The following is a 23,123-nucleotide window of genomic DNA, read 5'->3' as shown; positions in this document are numbered from 1 at the left end:
AAAGGCATCCACACCTACCGTCCATATGTTCATCTATTTCTTCGAATATATCCATCATCATATATACTAATTTACACTTTTTTTTTGTTCATATGAAAATATTCTTTTCTTTGAATTTGAGAAAAAAAGAAGAATTTTACTTTGATTGGTGGAAAATTAAAAAAATGATGTTTTTAGTACAATATAATGACAGTTGCTTCCATCAAGGCTCGAACTCACTCCCATCATCCATGTGAGAATGTTAATCGAGACACTGGGTGCCACTAGACCACAAAATCTTTAGCCTAAAAATGATTTATGTTCAAAGAGAAATTACTTTTGTTTTCTTGAAAAATAACTTCTCATCTTTTTCGAGAAAGTAATTTTCCATTATCAACACAGATTTGTTACGACCTTTTTCACCCACACACTACCATTGCCCCCACCACCACTACTACACTACCATTACAACCACCACCACTCACGTCCCCGTCACCACCACCACCACAACCACTGTCCACCACCATCACCGCACTACCACCACCACCACTTATTATTATTATTATTATTATTATTATTATTATTATTATTATTATTATATATACGGAGTAACAAATAACACAACCACCACCACCACCACACTAGCATCACAATCACCACCACCACTACTATTATCACCACGTACCACCACCACATCAACACCACCGCCACCACCACCACTACCACCATTTATATTATTATTATATTCTAAACAAAACAATTAAAATGTTTAACTATACAATTCTGCTCATTTTTCAAAAAAATGAACCAAACACACTAAAATAATTTTCTAGAATGCAATCAAACACGGGAAATAGAAATATTTTATGGAAAATGACTCATTTTCCTGAAGACATTTTCCATAACCAAACACACCCTTAATAGAAAATGAATCATATAATTTATTGCTCTACTTTGGTATTTTAGTTTCACACAATTTTGGGGAAAAGGTTACAACATCATTTCCCATATTATCGATATTTATTTTTACTATGTAAGGACATTTAAATATTTATACTAATTATTGTCAACAATGTATTTCTTATTATTAACCAAACAATGGAATGAATGTTCCAAGTAATTTTTTCTATGAAATTTAAATTCAGTTTTTTTTTGCACGAACCGAACAGATCATAAAAGAATTTAAATTCACTTTGACCAAATTAGTTTATATGATCCCATTCAAAATAGTATTTTGCTTGTTAAACTACAATGTGTCTTGAGTATACTCTAATTATATAAGACACATTTAAGCCGTAGTATTATCTAACTAATTCTTATTCGCATCATTATGGTCTAATTAAAGGACAAAATATTGAGGATATTAATTTTTGAGTTAATTTCATTTTTGGTCTTAGATTTGTAGGTGACAATCCACTTTTAGTTTCTTTTTATTAGAACATCCACTTTTGGTTTTAGTATTATTATGGCATGACCATTTTTGGTCCCTTATCAACAAATCAGTTTAAATATCGTCAAATACAATGACATTTCGGTCTTCAATTATGAAAGTTTTCAAAAAAATAAATATAAAAAATATAGCGGTTCAACATACTTTGTATATAAAAAAAAAAGATTGAAATATATTTGTATTTAACGATATTTAAACGATTTTATTGCTCAGGAAATAAAATTGGCCATGCCACAATAATATTAGAACCAAATAAAGATGTTCTAATAAAAAAGACTAAAAGTGAATTATCACGTATAAATGTAATACCAAAACTAGAATTTAGTCTTAATTTTTCAATAGCAGAGGTGATTCAAAATACGGAGTAATTGTTAGCCCGAACATGTGTCACACGTACAGTACATAATGCCTGGTTTCCAAAACCACGCACATTGTGAATGTACAATTCTCATGGTTTGACGAGTCAAATGTTGAACTTTGACACAAGAAATCTCTGTTCCAACATCTTACGTCTCTGTTCCCAGCGAAGAAAATGGAAGCTTAAAAGATTAAAGATCTTTTAACTGCAAGTCTTAAGCATGCGAATCGTACAGCCAACAACCACACAATTGGAGCATTGATGATCGCATGTGGTTGGATTAGTCTACATTCTAACATGGTTTTTCTTCTTCTTCTTTAGAAAAAAATTGTATTTTAATTTCATTCCTAAATTATAAGATAATTGTAAAATCCGTGCCTAAGTATTGGTTGCTCACTTTCCGTTCCTAAGTTATAATTGGTTTTACACTTTTCATCCCTAAGTTAACTTGTTGTGCTCACTTTTTGTCCTTAATGTTTTGTTAGTAAAGGAACGAAAGTGTAACACCAATAATAGATTAATAGTTTAAATACAAAAAGTGAGCCACTTAAAGACGAATTCTACCATTATCAGATGAAAAATACAAAATTTTAAACATATTTTCGGTTCCCTTTATTGTTTGCATATTGGAAGTCATGGTCAATGACCAAATCTGACTTGGAAGTTGAACTCAAGTTGCTTCAAATTCATGCAAATTAATATATATAGATTAGGTACGTGAAAACAAACTTTGTAAAAAGTTAGGACTAATCTAATTTCAAATTTTTTTAAAAATAATAAACTTTTGAGTGATTATTTAAACATGATATTTAAAATATTTTTAGATATATTCAGTTTGAATAAATTATATAATTTTTGTTTTTGAATATAGTAATTTTGACATTCTGAAAAATGAGTTGATGGGTTAGCTCATTTACCCACTTGTCCGTTAAAAAGTAAGTCATATCTACATATATCCAACACGTATTATAAACGGTCTACGACCTATTGTGCTTGACCCATTACTGGCTAACCCATTTGGGCTGGGTTAGCACATATTGACATATCTATAATAAGTTGGTAATGTTAGGGAATATAGAAACTTGATAATGGTGAGTAACATAAAGAGAAGATGGTAACAGTGACGGAGGGAACATGGGGGCAGTGGGGGCAGCTGCCCCCACTGCCCAAAATTACACAGCCCCAAAACGACGTCGTTTTGGGGCTGTTATATATATATATATATATATAATTTTTTTTATTTGTTATTCTTCCTCCGCCCTCCATCGCGATTCTCCTCTCGGCTCTCACCCTCGCCACTCAGTCACTCACCGCGCCACCGCACCACCTCGCCACACCGGCACACAGCCACCGCCTGTCCGCCTCTACCCTCCGCCCGGCCACCCTCGCCCACGGCTCCACCGTCCGTCCACGCCTCCACGCCTCCATCACTCCACCAGGTTTGTTTGCCCAATTGCCCTAATTTTTTGTTTTCATAAATTTCCCTAATTCAATTGATAGTTGATAATTGATACTAGATTACTAATTGTTGTCTTGCTGTCTACTGTGGGTCAGTGGGTGTCAATTAAATTGCAAGTGCTAAGTGCTAAACTGCTAACAATTGAATTAGGAATCTGCTAAGTAAGAACATGAACACATACTATGAGTCTGTATACTGTCTAGCACTGTTGATTAAGTAATTATTGTGGATTATTTACTGCTAAATTGCTAATTAGTGATTGTTCATTACCTATCTACTGTTACTGTCTATCACTGCTAGTCTACTAATAATTTATTTTCTAATTAGTGATAATGTGATATAATGTGTTATTCTGTAATTTCTGTTAATGTGTATTTATTGATATACTTAAATACTTAATTGATATGTGTTATTCTGTTAATGTGTATTTACTTAATTGATATAAAGTCAATTCATTGATTAATTGATATAATGCTATTTTCTAATTAGTGATTTACTCATTTGTTGATTAGTTATGGACAAATTCTTTAAAAGAAAATCAACTTTTGAGGATTCATCTAGTCAAGGTAGTCCCGAAGTGTCTAGTACAAGGCCTCGTATTGAAGTTAACATAGATGAACTTGAAGTTGATCCGGCTAAAAGGAAAAGCATTTATGAATATCATATTAATGATAGAGATAGGGTTCGACGACGATATTTTGAACAGTTTTGAATTCATTTACCTTTGCTTCTTCGCCCCCACTCAACTTATTTTCTGGCTCCGCCTCTGGATGGTAACAAATGAATTCGTATAAATATGTAGTGATAAGGGTAAGAGTAGGTAGTTAAGTAATGATTAGAATAATGATTATGTTACTAGGACAATGAATTTTCACTATTTGATATGACAGAATGTGATCCATATTTAATTAAAAAAATAAATTAAGAGTTAGTTTAGCGTTCGTGAATAAAATTACTTTTTTTTTTTGAAAACTGAATAAAATTACTTGCTTATTCACGGACACATTTAATTGACCAAACAAACTAACATATTCACAAATGTTAAGAAGCACGTTCGTTAATGTTAATGTTAATGAACACTAACGAATATTTAACAAATTAAACGAAAACAAACAAAATTTTAAAAAACCTTAACAAATGACAAATCTAAATACTCTAAAAATCTTAATAAGCGAACACAAACAAACTTTTTTGGTATGTGTTTTTTTTCCAGCTCTACCGCTAGGCCGCTAATAAATAAACTTTAGGTCGCTAACTCGGCATCTTTATGAATCTCCTTGAGGGAAGGTCAAAGGACCGAACTAGCCGGTGGTGGGGTAGTATTGACTCTTTGGGCTACAACTAATTGAAACATGTGCGGGGCGATTACTTTTTCATGGGCTCCAAGTAACGTGTGGACCATAGTCTCTTTTTTATCGAGTGACGTGGAGATTCAAACTCATGACCTTGGCTTTGATACCAAATTGAAGCATGTGTTTCATCCCAACTAAAAGTCTAAGCTGATATATTATATATATGTGCTCAACACAATTGATTGATAAAGTATATTGAACAGATACTATACTGTAATAAGGTCAATATTACTATAAAAAAAAAAAAGAAAAAAAGATTACGTCAATAATTATACTTGGAAAAATTAAATGACATTTTGTATAAATAATTTTATTCCCAAAATGCCACATCTCATTTTATTTATAATAGTAAATACAAATTTTCGAAAGAACAATATAATTTTTCAAACACATAGCTCTTTCAAATAAAACATTTTAATTTATTTCTCTAGTGCGACATATATAAAATAATGAAACTAACAAATAAAACCTTTGTGGCTTTATGCTTCCCCCAGTGTAATATAACCGGATTTTAGCTTTATTAATCCTTGCTTGTGGCTGCTTGGTTGAAGGGATGGTGTCCTACTCCTTCAGGGCTGGGACCAGAATTATTGATCGAACCAATAAATCAGTACCTCCATACATTTTCTTTGACACCCATGATAGAGCTATGCAGTTTCAAAGTATCTAAGGGACGAGCTTCAATAGTATCCAAAACAATTAACAAATTAACCAGTAATACTATAAGTAAAATGGCAAGAGATTTAGGGCTATTAGCCATGTTTAGTGGAAGGAATGAAGAGTATTCTCAAGCTACCTAGAGACTTGGTGGTGTTGGAAAGAGTTTGAAGTTGGTAATGTATCTAAAATTGTTTGTATTTTATACTAATGGAGTGTTAAATGTTAATTAAGTTTTGATTTGATCATGATTCTGACATATAATAACCGATTAACCATTACTATATCTTTGTATATATAGAAGTAAACATTAATATAATATGGTAATATACAGACATAATTTTTACAAATCTTTGTTGATCTTTTCAAATTCAATAAAATATTCATTTAAATATAAAACTTAATAAAATTATCTTTAATACTCTACAAATTCAAAAAACCTATATATATGTCTACAGACTTTGTAAACATAACAAATTATACTATCGTAGGAACTATGCAAAATATATATTATTTTTCTATTTTATTTATAAAATTTCTTTCTCAAAGTTTTATATATTGTTATTTTACATTTTGTACTAAATTTGAATTCAACCTATCACTCTAAACAAATAAGGAGTAAGATTTTACCACTATATCCACTTATGTAAATAGAATGAGAATTTTACAAAGGTAAATGTAAATTAGTGAGTATTACACTACCTATGATTGGGGATGACTATTTGAGCATCGGGTCAATTTAGAGCCAATTCTTTGTAACCTTATTCTAACCTTAAAACTAATGATTTAAGTCATGTTCGCCTTTAGAAGAGATGCGGCCGAACTTAGACAACATCCTTTGCAATGTTGAAGTTTAGGAGCCTTAAGGAGTGAGCTATTTCTTTTGTTCAATGAATAAGTCTTGTATAAGACTATCCCACGTGAGCCGAATAATACTTTTTAGTTAAAATGTCATTTTTCCTATGTACTTAATATTACATTTTAACTAAAAAGTATACCATGTCTCACACAAAATTATTATTGTTCAATTAGTAAAGCATAACAAACAGACAGAATAGCTAATTCAAAAATCAAAAACATATGCAACAAGCTAAGATCAGAACGTAGATGTGATATATATTTCCTGACAATGAATGTTAAAGGAGCTAAACATCATTATCACAGAATTAAAGCTATCCCAACTGTCATAAGGCTTTGATGTTTCAAGCTTTTTGGTGATATTACTCTGCAAATCTGCAGCTAATGATAAACACTAACTCACTATAGTTTTGCAGAGACTGATATAAACAACAATAACAGGCTGTGAGAATAAGGGTGAATCTTGAAAGGATTAAAACTTGGAAAATTACAAGTTCTGCATAAGCCAATCAGGACAATGCAAGAACCTTATGCATTTCTTCGCGCGCTTTGCACATGGCTTCCAATGGCTTAGCTTTGGGCATGGTTAGCCCTTTGCCCTCAGTCATATCAACCTGATCTTTGGTGACCCTCTCCCACTCAAAACATTGTATTAGAGAGGCTAAGACTAAACCTATCATGCGTCGTGCAAGTCCAGCACCAGGGCACGACCTCCTCCCCATCCCGAAGGGCATTAGCAGCTGCGAAGATTCCCCTTCTCTGCCTTCAAACCTCTCGGGCACGAACCTCATTGGATCGTCCCAAAGGCCGGGATCCCTATGGACAGCCCAAGCATTAACCAACAACATTGTGTCGCTAGGAATCTCATAGCCACCAACCTTGCAGGGTTGAGATGAATAATGTGGCAATAACATTGGTCCTGCTGGAAATAGACGAAAGGTTTCAGATATGATGCATTGAAGATATGGTAATTCAGACAAATCTGGCTCATCAACCAAGCGCCCACAACCAACAACTCTGTCAAGCTCAGCTCTTGCCTTCTTCATCACCTCAGGATGGTTGAGCAATGCTGACATCACCCACTCCATCGTCACTGCTGATGTATCTGTACCAGCAATTATCATGTTCTGCACACAAAAATCTTGTTTAAAATTAAGGAGTAATATTTAAATATGTTCCAAGAAGCTAATAGTACTACCCACCATAATGGTAAGAATAAGGTAATATAATATAAGGAGCAACTTGCAAAGCTGGTCAAACTATTGACTTGTAACTACAAAGTTACCAGTTTGAAAGGAATGCCCTATTGACCTTCATGGATTGAGTTCATCAGGTATAAATAACCTAGACTGGTTTACTTCCTTATATTTTTTGTCAACTAGGTAACAAAGCGGGGATCTTCCGGTTAGGTATTTCCAGTTGTCTGTCAGTAGTGTCATGTTACTAATCTGGCACAGACCAACAAACAGCATAACCAAAAGTTTTCGGAAGATTCAAACTTTAACCTAAAATTTCATAGCCATGGGACACAGAAAATGCCTTAAAGGTCCAAACTTTAGCCTAGAATGGGTTAAAGATTCAAAGATTATGCTCTAGCAGTCTCTAGCATATGTGAAGTTGAAAGCAGGGTAATTAATACTGTAGATGATTAGAGTTAAAGATTCGTACATTAATAAGGCCTTTAATGGTGAGATCGGTGTAGAATAGCGGCTGCGATTCTTGCAGGGAGAGTAAATGCCCAATCATCGTACTCGTCCTCTTTTCACGGCGGTGTTCATCAATCAGCGATTGCTGGAAATCGTCCAATCTGTCGCCAAGCGCCGCCAGCTTCTTCTTCAAGCCTCTGCAATCCAACCACCTCAGCAGCGGGAAGAAATCCTCTGGATTCGAAGCTTCCGCGGTTTCCAGAACCTCGTTTATCAGCTCCGGAACATTATTGGTTTCCTGGTTGTCGTTCTCCCCAAAATATCTCTTCCCGGCAATCATCCTCATGATTACATTGAACGCCGCTTGGCCTAATTTCGGCTTAATCTCCACCTTGGCAAACGAAGTTTTCGAATCTCGGTAGAGGCCCTGCAAAAGATGCTTCACTTCGTCTTGTCGGATGGAGAGGAAGGAGTTGAGGCGGGCGGCGGAGAAGATTTCCTGGGCGCTGAGGCGGCGGAGGTGGCGCCACTGGTCGGAATAAGGGAGTCCCGCCATGGTGCCGTTGTTGTAGCCTATATACTTCCCGGCGAGATTGCGAGGCCGATTGGCCAAAACGGCGTCGTGGGTAGTGAAACATTCCTCCGCCAGCGACGGCGATGAGACGACCACGACAAGGCGGCTCCCCAGCCTGAGAGAGAAGATTGGGCCGTGATTCTGAGACAGGCGGTATAGAGTGCGGTGAAGCGGCGGCTTCAGGAGGTGGAGGTGGCCGATAATTGGAATGGGTACCCCCGGAAACGGCGGAAGACGGTTACGCCGTGCTGTTCGGAAAATTTTAAGGAAGATATATAGGCAAATTATCAAAATTCCCGTTAGCACAGTGGTTTCCATATCCATTTTTTTCTTTTCCTGGAGCTAACACAAGTTACACAACAGACTAACCTTAAATAAATATAAAATTGGACAATGTTGGCAGATGAAGTAGTTATGTTTCTGGTAATCGTCTCACCGCGAGTCCACAACACAGCATGAAAAACGTTGATACAAGTCAACTCAACTGAAAACCTATCCACCCATACAATAAAAATCATCTTTGATTTAAGAAAAAGTTAAAAATAAAGTTTATTTTATGTTTGTAACTTATAAAAGAATCACAAAAAGTACCTACGAATTAAAAAATTAATAAACAACTTATAAAATGTCAATTTCAAAACTTGCAATGGATTTTGTTTTCTTTAGGTCTGTCGTCTTGTTAAGGTTTGGATTTGGTCTACAAAAATTAGGAGCATTAGAAATGGATTGGTTTGGCAGCATTGTTAACAAGTAACAGCCGGCATCTAACACCACTTTTATGTGTGCAAAACATAAAAATCAACAAAACATAGCCATCATGCGGTTGTTATTCCGTCGACCATGGTCGATAGAATTTTGTGGACCATGATCCGAAAACGACAAAAGAAGCCGCGGCCATTACATTTTAACAAATTTCGTATTTTTTGTGCGCTCATAACAAAATAAAACTACAATGTATCTAAAATGAAACTGTGTCATATATTGTGTTTATATTATTAAATGAAAATGTAATTTAATTGAAATCATATTTTAGTTGTGTTGAAATAAAATTGCAGTATGTATAAAATGAAAATGAATAACATGACTCACATATTGAGTGCATATTGTCAAATAAAAGTACAGTTGAATAGAAATGCTACTTTAGTTTTGCTGACATGAAACTACAGTATGTATAAAAAGAAATTGAATAACATGTCTCACATATTGAGTGTATATTGTCAAATGAAACTGTACTTATATTAAAATGATACTGTAGTTGTGTTGTAATGAAACTACATTGTATATAAAATGAAACTGACTAACAGTTGTGTATTTGGTCGCCATCTAGGCGATCGTCGCCGGTGGTTGATGGTTTTGTTTTGTTCGCCGGAACTTTGTCGAAGGATCGCTGGAGTTGGCCGGAATTCTTGTTGACCTGGAATTATAGGTCACAAATAGGTTAAAGGGTTTATTTGCTCCACAATAAAAGTTTGAGGGTCTAATTGGAGTTTTTTAAAGTTGAAGAGTCTAATTGCTCAGCATGTGCTCCATCTCAACTAAAAGCCTAAGCTGATAGTTGGATTGCACATATTATATTTATGCTCACACGCCCCCTCAACGTGTGCGGTGGATTTCCGAGCGCGCTCACACGCCCCCTCAACGTGTGCGGTGGATTTCCGAGCGCAACACGTGGAAGTCTCTTTATGTGCGGTGGATTTCCGAGCGCAACACGTGGAAGTCTCTTTATGTGGGTGACGCGGAGATTCGAACCCATAACCTTTTGCATGGCTCTGATACCATATGCTCACACGCCCCCTCAACGTGTGCGGTGGATTTCCGAGCGCAACACGCTCACACGCCCCCTCAACGTGTGCGGTGGATTTCCGAGCGCAACACGTGGAAGTCTCTTTATGTGGGTGACGCGGAGATTCGAACCCATAACCTTTTGCATGGCTCTGATACCATATGAGAATGTTAATCTTGATTATTCAGTAACAAACGATTACAGAGTCCCTGTACTAGAGATTACACTGATATCTCCTATCCTCTAGGAGTCTAGTATTGACTGAATAGGAACCACTAGATACAAACTATATAATATAAATAATATAAAACATAACATGACTAATATGTTCAATTAGTAGAAACTAGAGGAGCATAACAAACAGACAGAATTGACAATTCAAAAAATCAAGAACATATGCAAGAAAGATCAGAATATGGAGGTGATATATATATATATATATATATATATATATATATATATATATATATGAATGAATGTGAATGGAGGTAAACATCATTATCACTTAATTAAACCTATTCCAACTGCTATAAGGCTTGTATGTTTCAAGCCTTCTGGTGATATTACTCTACAAACACCAACTCACCATAGTTTTGCAGAGACTGATATTAATAGCAATAGCAGGTTGTGGGAATAAGTGTGAATCTTGAGAGGATTAAAACTTAGAAAATTACAAGTTCTGCATAAGCCAATCAGGATAATGCAAGAAACTTATGCATTTCTTTGCGCGATTTGCACATGGCTTCCAATGGCTTAGCTTTGGGCATGGTTAGCCCTTTGCCCTCAGTCATATCAACCTGATCTTTGGTGACCCTCTCCCACTCGAAACACTGTATTAGAGAGGCTAAGACCAGACCTATCATGCGTCGCGCAAGTCCAGCACCAGGGCACGACCTCCTTCCCATCCCAAAGGGCATTAGCAGCTGAGAAGATTCCCCTTCTCTGCCTTCAAACCTCTCGGGCACGAACCTCATTGGATCGTCCCAAATGCCGGGATCCCTATGGATAGCCCAAGCATTAACCAACAACATTGTGTCGCTAGGAATCTCGTAGCCACCAACCTGGCAGGGTTGAGATGAATAATGTGGCAATAACATTGGTCCTGCTGGAAACAGACGAAAGGTTTCAGATATGATGCACTGAAGATAAGGTAATTCGGACAAATCTGGTTCATCAACTACGCGCCCACAACCAACAACTCTGTCAAGCTCAGCTCTGGCCTTCTTCATCACCTCAGGATGGTTGAGCAATGCTGACATCGCCCACTCCATTGTCACCGCTGATGTATCTGTACCTGCAACTATCATGTTCTGCACACAAAAACCTTGTTAAAATTAAACATTTAAATATGTTTCGAGAAGTTAATAATACACATACCAGAATGTTAAGAATAAGATATAATACCAGTATAATATAAGGGGCAACTTGCCAAGTTAGTCAGACTATTGACTGTTACAACTTTGACTTCAGAGGGAATGGCCTATTGACCTTCCTTATTTGAGTTCATTATGTATAGATAACTAGGCTGGTTTACTTTCTTGTAGTTTTTTGTCGACTAGGTAACAAAGCGAAATTTACTGCACACCTTCAGACAAGGCTAAGAGTTTATCTTGCCACCAAAGAGTAAGGTATTATAAGAACAGGGGATCTTTAAATCAACAACTTAATTCAAATGAAATTTCTGGTTAGGTATTTCCAGTTCTGTCAGTAGTGTCATGTTACTAATTTGGCACAGACCAACAAACAGCATAATCAAAAGCTTTCGGATGATTCAAACTTTAACCTAAAATTTCATAGCCATGGGCCCCATGGCACACAGAAAATGCCTTAAAGATCCAAACTTTAACCTAGAATAGGGAAAATATTCAAAGATTATGCTCTTAAAATCAGAAAGACTCTAGCATATGTGAAGTTGAAATCAGGGTAATTATAATAGAAGATTAGAGTTAAAGATTCGTACATTGATAAGGCCTTTAATGGTGAGATCGGTGTAGAACAGCGGCTCCGATTCTTGGAGGGACAGTAAATGCCCAATCATCGTACTCGTCCTCTTTTCACGCCGGTGTTCATCAATCAGCGATTGCTGGAAAGCGTCCATTCTGTGGCCAAGACTCGCCAGTTTCTTCTTCAGGCCTCTGCAATCCAACCACCTAAGCAGCGGGAAGAAATCCTCGGGATTCGAAGCTTCCGCGGTTTCCAGAACCTCGTTAATCAGCTCCGGAACATTCTTGGTGTCCTGGCTGTCGTTTTCCCCAAAATATCTCTTCCCGGCAATCATCCTCGTGATTACATTGAACGCCACTTGGCCTAATTTCGGCTTAAGCTCCACCTTGGCAAACGAAGTTTTCGAATCTCGGTAGAGGCCCTGCAAAAGATGCTTCACTTCGTCTTGTCGGATGGAGAGGAAGGAGTTGAGGCGGGCGGCGGAGAAGATTTCCTGGGCGCTGAGGCGGCGGAGGTGTCGCCACTGGTCGGAATAAGGGAGACCCACCAAGGTGGTGTCGTTGTAGCCTATGTACTTCCCGGCGAGAGTGTGGGGCCGATTGGCGAAAACGGCGTCGTGGGTAGTGAAACATTCCTCCGCCAGCGACGGCGATGAGACGACCACGACAAGGTGGCTCCCCAGCCGGAGAGATATGATTGGGCCGTGAATCTCGGAGAGGCGGTAGAGAGTGCGGTGAAGCGGCGGCTTTAGAAGGTGGAGGTGGCCGATTATAGGAATGGGTATCCCCGGAAACGGCGGAAGACGGCGACGCCGGGGTGATCGGAGAATTTTGAGGAGGATAGATAGGGAAATTATCAAAATCCCGGTTAGCACAGTGGCTTCCATATCCATTTTCTGGAGCTAATTTAACACAACAGCCTAGCAACCTTAAATCAAGATAAAATTGAACAACGTTGCCTGGCAATCATCTCACTACGACACGCAGAAAGAATAACATTGAATCAAGTCCACATAACTGGAAATCAATCCATCTATTCAATAATTTTGAGGTCGCCTGTCGTGTTGTTAAGGTTTGGAAAAAACCAATACTTTTGTCTACAAAAATTAGGAGCACACGAAATGGATTTCTCTGGAACTAAATTTTTCAATACGCATCTTCAAATAGTTATTGAATTTCCCTCATCATATAAAGAAAAAAAAAACATAAAAAATCAAAGGACCAGGAAACATAGCCGATATCAACAAGTTGACAAGAAATGAGCTCATTTTTAAAATATCTCTAGTGCGTGAGTCCATTTTTTGTTGTTATATTAAATGATTGTCGAATATGAAAGCAACTCCAAACTTCTTTTGATGTACTTTTTTTTTCCTCTAACTTTTAATTTATTTATTATTCATTAGTGAGGGAAATAATAATTGGACATACTAGAGATATTTTAATATAAAAATTATATTAACAACCAACTTGAGACGCTTTGAAAGTTGCAACCATCTTCTTTTAACTTCTTGTAAGAGCATCATCAATCATGGTTGACTTTTTTGTTATATTTTTTGTCCAATGAAACAGAAAAGTGAAAAGGGATGAAAAAGAATGAGACAAAAAAACTCCAATTAACACGCCTAGTAGGTCATATATATCAAAGATTATGAGCACACCCTCAAGGATTAAACTGATGAGATTTTAAAAATGAAGAAATCATCCTTTGGTCCCTTGAAAGGATTTAATTAACAATATTCTAAACAAATTCGAGAATCAAATTAGTTGAAATTAAAAACTATGGACTACATTGACAGTTGAAAAACAATTGATAGACTAAAAATGGTGATTTTCTATAATTAAAAAAAAATCACTTAGAGCATGAGCATCCATAATAGTTGTGTTTTTTTATGATTTTTGAGGAGTTTTTCGTATGTGTGATTAGAAAAAAAGAATATGAAAGGATAGAGAACAAAAAAAAAATGATTTTAACAAAATAATAATAATAATAATAATAATAATAATAATAATAATAATAATTCCAGCGCCTGTAACCCGTCCGTTGGGCACAACTGTGACAACGACGCTCTGTTGCGCAACGGGAGGCAATGAAAAGTGGGTCTCACTTTTATGCAAAAAATCCTTCTCTTGTAGGAGCACCTCTTCCCCTTTCCCCTTTCCCTCTTCCTTCTCTTTCCTCCATGTTGGCACGCTCTTCTTAAAAAAACCGTGAAAAATGATTTGATGTGCATGCTTTTAGTAAGCATAGACATAAATATTATTCGATATAGACGAAAAATAAAATAAATTAACACTTTATAAAAAATATTAATAACAAAATATAAAACATAATTATTTTGATAAAATGATTCAAATTAAATAAAAAAAAACACATTATAAATCACACACTAACTTAAGTAGAGAAGAGTGACTTACCAACTTGACTAACTCATCTTTCATTACTTATATATTTATATATGCACTTTTTACTTATACTCTAAACATGTACTATATATATATATATATATATATATATATATATATATATATATATATATATATATATATACCCACACACACACACAAGTGCTATATATGGGGTTGGGGCGGGGGAGAGGGTAACTGCCCCCACAGCCCCACTGTGGGTCTGCCCATGATTGCAAATATAGGCCCATGATTGCAAATATGTAATACATGCAAGCAAATAAAAAAAATAATAAAAATCATTTTTTCACAAAAAGCATGCCATGTCATTTTGAAAGTACCAAAACAATCCGAGTAGACCCGCCAAATGGTGATTCAACATAGATTATGCGTCTTGAAACCAAGCCAATTTTGGAGCCCCTTTATGATAATGAAACCAACCAGCAAAAAGCATTAACGCGGCAAAGACCAATGCACCAATTGCGGTACAATAGAGTTGTAATTCACTAGTTATTCCAGACTATTGCATTAATAAAGATAGCCTAAGATAATATGAACCAAACATGAAAATACAACGTTACAAAACTCACATTCTTTTAGTTATGTTGTATAACTTGAACCAAACACTCCTCAGATTTAAGCAAATGTATATGTTAAACATGTCAAATAGAGGCTAAATATAGTAAAATTTAACTAAATAGTTAATACGAGTACCATTTAAAATGATCCATAACCATTTTCATGTAAAAATTTCTCCTGTTAATTTACTAACTATTATATCACTAGTTCATATAGTATTTCTTGAATGTGCGGGCAATCCATCCTAGAAGCCTTAGAGATATATACTCCGTATTTATTTTCAGAAATTTTTTTATTTATGGGCTGGGCCTTGTTTTGTACTTTTATTCAGTAAGGTATTTGTTTGGTGAAATGGAAAAACAGGGTCTAATTTACAACCAGTTGGATCCAGGTCCACCTGAATCCATATTCATGTTTATAATTTTAAAATTCTATGTTCATAGTTTTTGAATTTTATATTTATAATTTTTTAATTCTATATCCACAGTTATAGAACTTTATGTTCACAATTTCAGAATTCTATATTCACAATTTTATAATTGTATATTCAATGGTATAATACAAATTTTAAATATGGAACTGAATTATATAGAGAATATGGAGTTCAAAAATTGTAAATATTGACTAATGTAATTTTATATATAGAGTTATAAAATTGTGAACATCGAGTTTTTAAATTGTGAACATTGACATGGGTCCACTTTGGTGAAGGTGGACCCGGATCCATAGCATAATTTGCCAATTTACAACATCAACAAATATTGTGTCAAATTCCTTTTGAGTGACCGATAAAAATTTGTAATCATTATTTGAAAATGTGTATTTAATAATTTTATTTTGTAATCATTAGCATAAAATCACAATGAGATAAATCAGTTTAACTCTTTACTAAATTGGTTATGGACTTATGGTTATTATTAACCAGCTCTAATAACCTATTTTATTAACTTTAGTCGGTAGATACTGAATTATGAGTGATAAATCTTTGTCCTCGATAATGATTGAATCCTGGTATGCTCCGAACCCAAAGCGGTTTTTGGCGGCCCCTGGTTTTCAATTTTCTTCATATTTTTCGCAGCAATACTTTTCAGTTTTGTCACTCAGGAAAATTCGAGAATTCTTAACACTGTCCATTGCGACGGCTGAAGGAGAAACATAAGTCGTTCCCTTTCCGAGAATCGGCGGCAGGTAACCGCATAGTCATTTGATCGATACGTGAGCCATGGTGGGACGACGAGTGGTGTCCAAACCCAGCCGGAGCGACGAGATTTTAGATCCCGATCAGCAGCTTCAGATCGCCGGCCAAGTCAGAGCTCAATTCGACGCCCTTGCCCCCAAAAGACCCGCCAAACCTAACCGGAGCGAGCCCGATTCAACACTCCCAATGCCGGCCGGAGACATCCCTATTCCTGAACTTGAAAAGCTCCAATCCCTCCAATCGCAAGTCCGTGATGAGTATATGATTCTGCATATAATTTATGCTGTTTTGTGTTCATACGTTTGATGCGACCTTACCTCTTTGATCATCAGGGCGTATTTTCAGAAACTGATAAAGCGGAGCAGGAGGAATTCGTAGAGACTCACTATTACGATGAACTGGTTTCTATTGACAAGCTGCATCATACGGTTTGTACATTTCATTTCATAGTAAGATGTTAACATTACATTTTTGAGTGCCACTCAAGGTAAATCACCCTAAATTGTCTATAATTAATCGATTTAAACAAGAATGTTAACTTGTAATTTTGTAATTACTAAGTCAACAGTCTGATTAGAATTGATTAGATAAATCACTAGTTAGCAAGGTAAATCAGTTTACGTTGCCTATAACTAATCAATTTAAACCAGAAGGCCAATAGACCCTCCGGGGAGAGTTGAACTTGTAATTTTGTAATTATGAATTCTAAATCTGATCAAATTTCGTTGTGGTTGCCCAATAGTTTAGAAATTGCCCCTAATGTTATGTTATGTTGTTAACATTTGACTGAAAATGAATGGTAAGTTTTACCCCTTGTGACAGACGGGAACTGGGTTCATAAAGGTGGTGAGGGAGGGTGATGAAAATGGATTCGGGTTTCAGTTGAACAACGGCCAAGAAAACGGCAGCAATGGATTCAAAGCTGCAGTGTTCAAGAGTAATCCTGCAACTAATGATTGGATTCCCAGCGTTGAAGATCAGGTGTGATTATAATACTCCAATTGGAAAGGCTGTTGCTTTTTGTACTTTAATTTGATCTAAAACATGCACTTTTTTTTTTTTTTTTTAATTTTGTTTTTGTTGCATCTTTGTAACCTCAGGTTCAGTTTTCTTCTTCCAAGCCAAATCGGAGCGAGGGTGACTAGATCGCCGGGCGGCTATGAGTGTACTCTAGGGTGAATCAGATTATTGTGCCATCTAGCAGAGAATTTAAAAAAAAAAAAAAAAAAAGTGAATAAAAAGTGAGAGATTTGCTTTAATATTTAGTACTTAGATATGAGTTGGAATCCCAGCATTCTCATTCCTGATCTGTGGCACCAAATGGTCTACTTATAATGTCGTGTAGGTTATGTTGTTTGTTGTGATTGTGTGTGTACAATGAAAGCTAATGGTTATCAATGAAATGTGTCTTAGACCCCAGCGTATTTATTTGTAGGTTGTTCTACAATGGTGTCAGCTCATTATTATCTATGTAATTATATTCTATTGGATATTTCAAAAGTTACCCCTGCTACTCGAATGTGTGATTTTGGTGAACTTTGTCTTGATTAGTTCAAACAAATCAAAATAGTTATTTGACACCTCCCGCAACAAAATTAATTGTCTTAATTGTTTAATTAACTTGACTAAATTGGTTTTCAGTCATATTAATTGGTTGGAAGATTAGGCATGGGGTTCAGGCCAAGTGCCTGTACTTGGTGCCGAAAGGTTGCTCGGCCACCCTACCTAATAGGTCTATGGCATGAGAATTATGGAGTGAATATAATTTGGCTCTTGAAGTTCGTTTCTAATAATAGAGACTTAAATGATGGAGGTTACCTTCTTAAATTCATGTGATGTAAATAATAGAATGTGTGTATAAATACTCCCAGAAAAGGAGTGTTTGAAGTTCAATTTTTTAAGTAAAGACGACAAAAGTTTGATTGTGTAAAGAGCATCCAACGCAAAGCGGCCTTTCATTCCCTTGTTTTGTCTTGGCACACCCCCTCCCCCAACCCCCACAAGCACCCCCGGTTCAGGGGACCAGAAAACGCATTTCGTTTCCCCCCTTCGTCTACCCTTGCCGCCTTCCTTAACAAGCCCTCGAGCCTCCTTTGTGCCACATTCCTCATAGAAGCCGCCAGGTTTACCCCGAAGGCCGAATTCTATGGTAGAGAACGTTGTAATAATAATTGGGCCATGATATAACCTACCCTCTATTCAAAACGTCGTGAGACAGTTCGGTCCATATCCAATGTGGGCGTTTGAGCATTGAGAGGACCTTTCCTCGACTACTCTTAGTCTTAAATGATTTTTCTTGAGTTCATGCTCCGAGTTTTAGCAGGGATATTACACATGTTTAGGTTAGTACACTCCTTTAGCAGGGACATTGCACATGTTTAGGTCAGTACACTCTTTTAGCAGGGACATTGCACATGTTTAGATAATAGTAGCTTGTAAATAAAGGTTAGATTCTCTGCAATGTGTACATAGCATAGCTGCTTGTAAATACTGATTAGGGGTTGAATCTCATTCTCAAATCTCAATCCAGATATACCAAAGCTCTTGGTGACAAGAGCAACAATTCTCTTCAACACTGCTCATCATAATTCTGAAACACAAATCATCAATTCAATCCAAAGCTTGCAAAATCAAGCAAACAATCTCTTGGTTCCATTGTCTCTGCAAACTTGTATTGGGAAAAAATAATTTCTGCTCAATTATACTCTAGTTATGGGTATAGTTTATATATATTTAATATCTGAAAAAAAAAACGAAAAAGGAAATTGCAGAAGTAATCGTAAGAAGCACAAACAACAGGGAGTGGAGTAGCAGTATATACATGACTCTCCACATTGCAGAAAAATTGCAGTCATCTTCTTTCTTCAATGTCATTCACGAACTCGTTCCAATCCTTCTCCTCTTTGATTCTTTTCATAAAAGTTTCAACCGCAATATCAAACGCATCTTTCACCTTGGGCAGCCCCTCTTTGGGCCTCGCATACACTAATTTGGGTATGATTTCCACCACTTTTTCCCTCATTTTCCTGATATCTTCCTTGCTGTACTGCTCCAGGATTCCCCGGATGGACGTCCCGTTCCTCACGGCGTCGTGGTCGATGAAAACCGAGTAGCTTTCCGGGTCCTCCGGTAAGAACCATTGGTACTGATCGTAAGCGGTTTTTTTCCAGAAAAAAACCGGGACTGAACCGGCAATCATGCAGTCGAAGACGGACCGCCGGGTCATGCTGTCGCCTTTGGGCTGAAGGCAGAAGTCGGAGCTGAGGAAGGAGGATTGGATCGCGGAGGAGCCGTTGGAGCACTGAGTGACGGCGCAGTCGATGACGCGGCACGCGTCGGACTCGTTGCGGCAGTATTGGATGAGGAGGGTGCGGAAGTCGCCGGCGATGTCGGCGCGTGTGGCGCCGATGAAGGTGAAGAGGCTGGTGCGGTTGCGCGTGAGCACGAAGCGCTGCCACTGGCGGAGCTGTGACTCGGAGCTGGGGTGGAATCCGGTGGGGTAAGGCACGCCGACGTCGTACGCGTCCCACGGGGCTCTCTCGATGATGAAGCGCGTGACTTTCGCCATCGCCGGGAGGTTGAGGAGACTGGAGCCCCATTTCTGTTCCGCATCCATTAAACGGCGGAAATCCCACGTGATTCGCCCTATGGTTAGGAAATGATCTGAGCCGTTGGATTTCCTCCAATACGTCTGATTCTGGACCCACTTCAACATCATATTACACCGCAAATCGCGCTTCTCAATATCGTCGATCCACAAATATTTCCCGACGGCCTGCCCGGCGTAGAACGGAATGTAGAACACCGTCGCCGATTCCGGCTCCATCGTCCGGCACCGGTAATTCAGGAGCCGGTGGTGAAATATAACCTCCGACGAGAACTGATTCGTCCGATACCACGCCTTCGCCAATTTCCTCGGCAAGATCTCGGCCATCTCCGTCGCCCTCATCCCGTACCCCTCATTAGTATTCAGCCCGCATTGCCATAGCCAAGGATGCAGATCCGTGCAATTCTTCAAAGCCAAATCCTCGTTGAACATCGGCGGCAAATCGTACACATAAACCCTACCGTACTCACATCCTCCTCCTCCGTCCTTGGGCGGCTGAGCCACGGCGGCGGGGAGCGTAATCGTTTGAGGGGGGACATGGAGCTGAACCTGCGCATGAGAAGAGAAAGAGAGCGGCGAATTCCGAGTAAAGAAAACGACGAGAAGCTGGATAAAGAGAAAACCAGAAAGGAGCCAGAAACGTGGATGAGCAGCGATTTGGGATTGGAAAGAATTGTAGGAGTTCCTGAAGAAGTGATAGGAGGATTTGGGTTTTGGGGAGGGTTGAAGATGATGATCTGAGGGAGAATTGGAACGAAAATCTGACAGCATTTTAGGGCTGCCCCGAGTGAGAAATCGAGTCGCCGTAGAAAGAAGTGATGATAGAAAAGAGGGAGGGAGGAGAGGGAATGAAGGAAGGAAGGAGAAGACTGCGGACAATACTTGTGATTTGGTTTATGTAACTGTCCAGTAGAGACACTACCGGAACAGGTGAGAATGGGTTACCCCCTATTTTACACCGACACACCACCCTTTTTAGTTTTACTATTTTACCTCTCTAATTTTATTTTTTATTTTTTCATAATTTTTCTTTATGAGGCGTCTCTATTTCATTAAATATAAATTCTGTCGAATAGAATTTAAAAAAATTTTAAAATAAAACTTTAAAAGTATTTTTCTTTACTTAAAAAAAAAACCTTTTTTGACAAAATTATTTTCATTTTTAGATTTAATACCATGTTTAGCTCTTTGATAAATACTTTCACTTAAAAATTACTTTGAGTGGTAGGGTGAGAAAAGTTGAACAGTAAAGTATAATTCAATAAACAAAAATCTCATTTTTACTTTTTATGAAAAATAATATAGAAGTCTTACTATCATGATTTCATTTTAAGATCTTGTGAAAGGGAAAAATCGCAAAATATGCTTTACTGTGTTGAGACTTTGAGTTTGCTATACTAATATTCACAAAAAATCTAATTTCAAATTGCCTTGCAAGAAAAAATTAAAACTAAATAAAAGTGATATTAACAACATTAACTATCATAGAATCACTTTTTCTTTTTATTGTTTGATTATATATTTTTTCAATCATACATCAAAATCAATCATGTTTATGTCAAATAAAACCTCACAAAAGACAAAATAAATCTTAAATAAGTTTTTTTTTTAAAAAATATTAAGTTAAAAATAATTATAAAAAAAAAAAAAACAGCGTGACATTTGATTTACACTTTAGGTTTAGGGTATGGAAACACAGGTTTTATAGCGAATGGTGTAATAAGTTGAGTGAAGCTACGAGGTCCCTCTTGAGTGTGGAGCGATGATTAAACGTCTAAACCGCCAACCGGCCAGGGGGGTCCCACTGGTCGTCCGCCATGGGCCTATATATGTTCATCCCTCAATGATTCAGTGAAGCCAGACTCCTCATTCCCCCATGATACATACACTGATACACTACGCACCAATATTTCATTTACTTCGTATTTGCCGAAATCAGTAATTTCACACCACCTTTTATTGGGTCAAAGTGTTATTAAGGTTGAACTAAATAATTAATCAACTAAAAATATTGTTACCACACACAAGATTCATGATTGTATAAATCTAATATTATTATAAGCACTAATATATTAATATTTGAAGATATGTAGACACTAGACCGGTTGAGAATTTAAGACACATTTTGTAATATTTCCTTCACCTCTCTTTAAAACAAAAAAGAGTGAAATATTGATCTTCTTGATTTAAGCAGTGAGATGACAATCTCAATCAAATTGATAAAATATTAACTTAATAATTATAATGTTACAAATTCAAACTCTCAACGAGAGTTTAGATAACGTTTTCGGCACTAAAAAGAGAGGCAGTGAAAAACTGTTACGTTTGAAGATGAAACCTAATATTTTGGGTCAAAGCAAAATATTCCAAAAGGTTAAGCGGCCCCACATAGCGTGATGAAGGCGGAAGTGTCGGCTAAACAAGCAAAGTATTAACGGGATTCACGTTTGGTTTTGGAACGTAATTAAATGGGATTGGGCGTAGTTTTTGGAAATTACGTGTCACGTTGTGTTTACCAACCAATAAATAGGGTTTGATGGCTTCTCAAACTTCGCATTTTGTGTCATCTTCTCTTCTTTATTATATAAAGTCAATAAATAAAATTCATAAATTTTGGCTACCTACTTTACGTGACGTTGGACACTTAAAACTACTATTTCTTACATACAATATATATAAAAAAAGTTTGAATTTTATTTTCTATTTCAACAAAAATATTCTGATAAAATCGTAATATCAAAGTTCAGCTCTAAAAAATGCATAATGTTGAATAAGTTATACCTTAGAGGCATAATATTGAATAGTAAGAGTAAAACTATACAATGTGACTCTAATGGAATTCGAATTAGTTTCATAATCAAAGTACAAAATTCCGTCATATGAAAAAATAATTTTTAAACTAGTTTTTATTAAATATTTTGATATGACACAAGTTAGAATTACATGTTAGTTGTGAGTTTGATTCTTACACACATCGGACTATTAAACTATTAGTCAAGTTTGTTGCACGAGGTCCTTCTAATGAATCTATCTTTCATGTGTGATTTGCGAGTTATTACACAAAAACGAGTTTACCCATTACACACTTTGATAGTGTTTGCGATTTTCCTCGTTAAAAAAATATAGAATGCATATTAATTACATTATTTATGCCATAAATCACATGCGAAAGTATCTAAGGGCAAATGAATACATGGGCACATTGGAAAATTCTTCAAGAAAATGTCATAAGGAGTTTGTCTTGTGTGTGTGGGGGGGGGGGGGGGGGGGAAAAGGG

At 36.8% G+C, this 23,123-nt stretch overlaps 4 protein-coding genes and 1 long non-coding RNA gene across 5 annotated transcripts; 2 read left to right on the top strand and 3 right to left on the bottom strand.

Moving 5' to 3' along the window:
- The first annotated feature begins 3,071 nt into the window (after positions 1 to 3,071).
- On the top strand, positions 3,072 to 3,865 carry LOC116018806. The gene is made up of 2 exons (XR_004098605.1): positions 3,072 to 3,226; positions 3,759 to 3,865. It is a non-coding gene; the product is annotated as an uncharacterized LOC116018806 (long non-coding RNA).
- Positions 3,866 to 6,346: 2,481 nt separating this feature from the next.
- On the bottom strand, positions 6,347 to 8,690 carry LOC116019782 (cytochrome P450 81Q32-like). The gene is made up of 2 exons (XM_031260112.1): positions 7,782 to 8,690; positions 6,347 to 7,240 (listed from the first exon to the last, which is right to left on the bottom strand). Exons 1-2 carry the CDS (start codon positions 8,655 to 8,657, stop codon positions 6,623 to 6,625), a joined length of 1,494 nt encoding a protein of 497 aa, XP_031115972.1. The 5' UTR covers positions 8,658 to 8,690; the 3' UTR covers positions 6,347 to 6,622.
- A 1,586-nt stretch (positions 8,691 to 10,276) lies between these two features.
- LOC116019781 (cytochrome P450 81Q32-like) lies at positions 10,277 to 13,212 on the bottom strand. The gene is made up of 2 exons (XM_031260110.1): positions 12,077 to 13,212; positions 10,277 to 11,426 (listed from the first exon to the last, which is right to left on the bottom strand). The coding sequence occupies exons 1-2, from the start codon at positions 12,950 to 12,952 to the stop codon at positions 10,809 to 10,811; spliced, it is 1,494 nt and encodes a 497-aa protein (XP_031115970.1). The 5' UTR covers positions 12,953 to 13,212; the 3' UTR covers positions 10,277 to 10,808.
- A 2,909-nt stretch (positions 13,213 to 16,121) lies between these two features.
- On the top strand, positions 16,122 to 17,739 carry LOC116019563. Its single transcript, XM_031259833.1, has 4 exons — positions 16,122 to 16,485; positions 16,572 to 16,667; positions 17,062 to 17,220; positions 17,340 to 17,739. Exons 1-4 carry the CDS (start codon positions 16,264 to 16,266, stop codon positions 17,382 to 17,384), a joined length of 522 nt encoding a protein of 173 aa, XP_031115693.1. The 5' UTR covers positions 16,122 to 16,263; the 3' UTR covers positions 17,385 to 17,739.
- A 978-nt stretch (positions 17,740 to 18,717) lies between these two features.
- LOC116019562 (xyloglucan galactosyltransferase XLT2-like) lies at positions 18,718 to 20,737 on the bottom strand. The gene has a single exon (XM_031259832.1). The coding sequence runs from the start codon at positions 20,615 to 20,617 to the stop codon at positions 19,091 to 19,093; it is 1,527 nt and encodes a 508-aa protein (XP_031115692.1). The 5' UTR covers positions 20,618 to 20,737; the 3' UTR covers positions 18,718 to 19,090.
- Positions 20,738 to 23,123: the final 2,386 nt, after the last annotated feature.

This window comes from Ipomoea triloba, chromosome 5 (assembly GCF_003576645.1).
Source record: "Ipomoea triloba cultivar NCNSP0323 chromosome 5, ASM357664v1".
Taxonomy (NCBI): Eukaryota; Viridiplantae; Streptophyta; class Magnoliopsida; order Solanales; family Convolvulaceae; genus Ipomoea; species Ipomoea triloba.
Note: the sequence above shows the minus strand (reverse complement) of the source record. Positions and strands in the feature narration are given on the sequence as shown.

Coding starts and splice junctions, on each gene's coding strand:
- LOC116019782 (XM_031260112.1), bottom strand. CDS start 8,657: ATGGATATGGAAACCACTGTGCTAACGGGAATTTTGATAATTTGCCTA. Junction 7,241..7,781: donor CCATTAAAGGCCTTATTAAT/GTACGAATCTTT, acceptor TTTTGTGTGCAG/AACATGATAATTGCTGGTAC.
- LOC116019781 (XM_031260110.1), bottom strand. CDS start 12,952: ATGGATATGGAAGCCACTGTGCTAACCGGGATTTTGATAATTTCCCTA. Junction 11,427..12,076: donor CCATTAAAGGCCTTATCAAT/GTACGAATCTTT, acceptor TTTTGTGTGCAG/AACATGATAGTTGCAGGTAC.
- LOC116019563 (XM_031259833.1), top strand. CDS start 16,264: ATGGTGGGACGACGAGTGGTGTCCAAACCCAGCCGGAGCGACGAGATT. Junction 16,668..17,061: donor TTGACAAGCTGCATCATACG/GTTTGTACATTT, acceptor CCCTTGTGACAG/ACGGGAACTGGGTTCATAAA. Junction 17,221..17,339: donor TTCCCAGCGTTGAAGATCAG/GTGTGATTATAA, acceptor TTGTAACCTCAG/GTTCAGTTTTCTTCTTCCAA.
- LOC116019562 (XM_031259832.1), bottom strand. CDS start 20,617: ATGCTGTCAGATTTTCGTTCCAATTCTCCCTCAGATCATCATCTTCAA.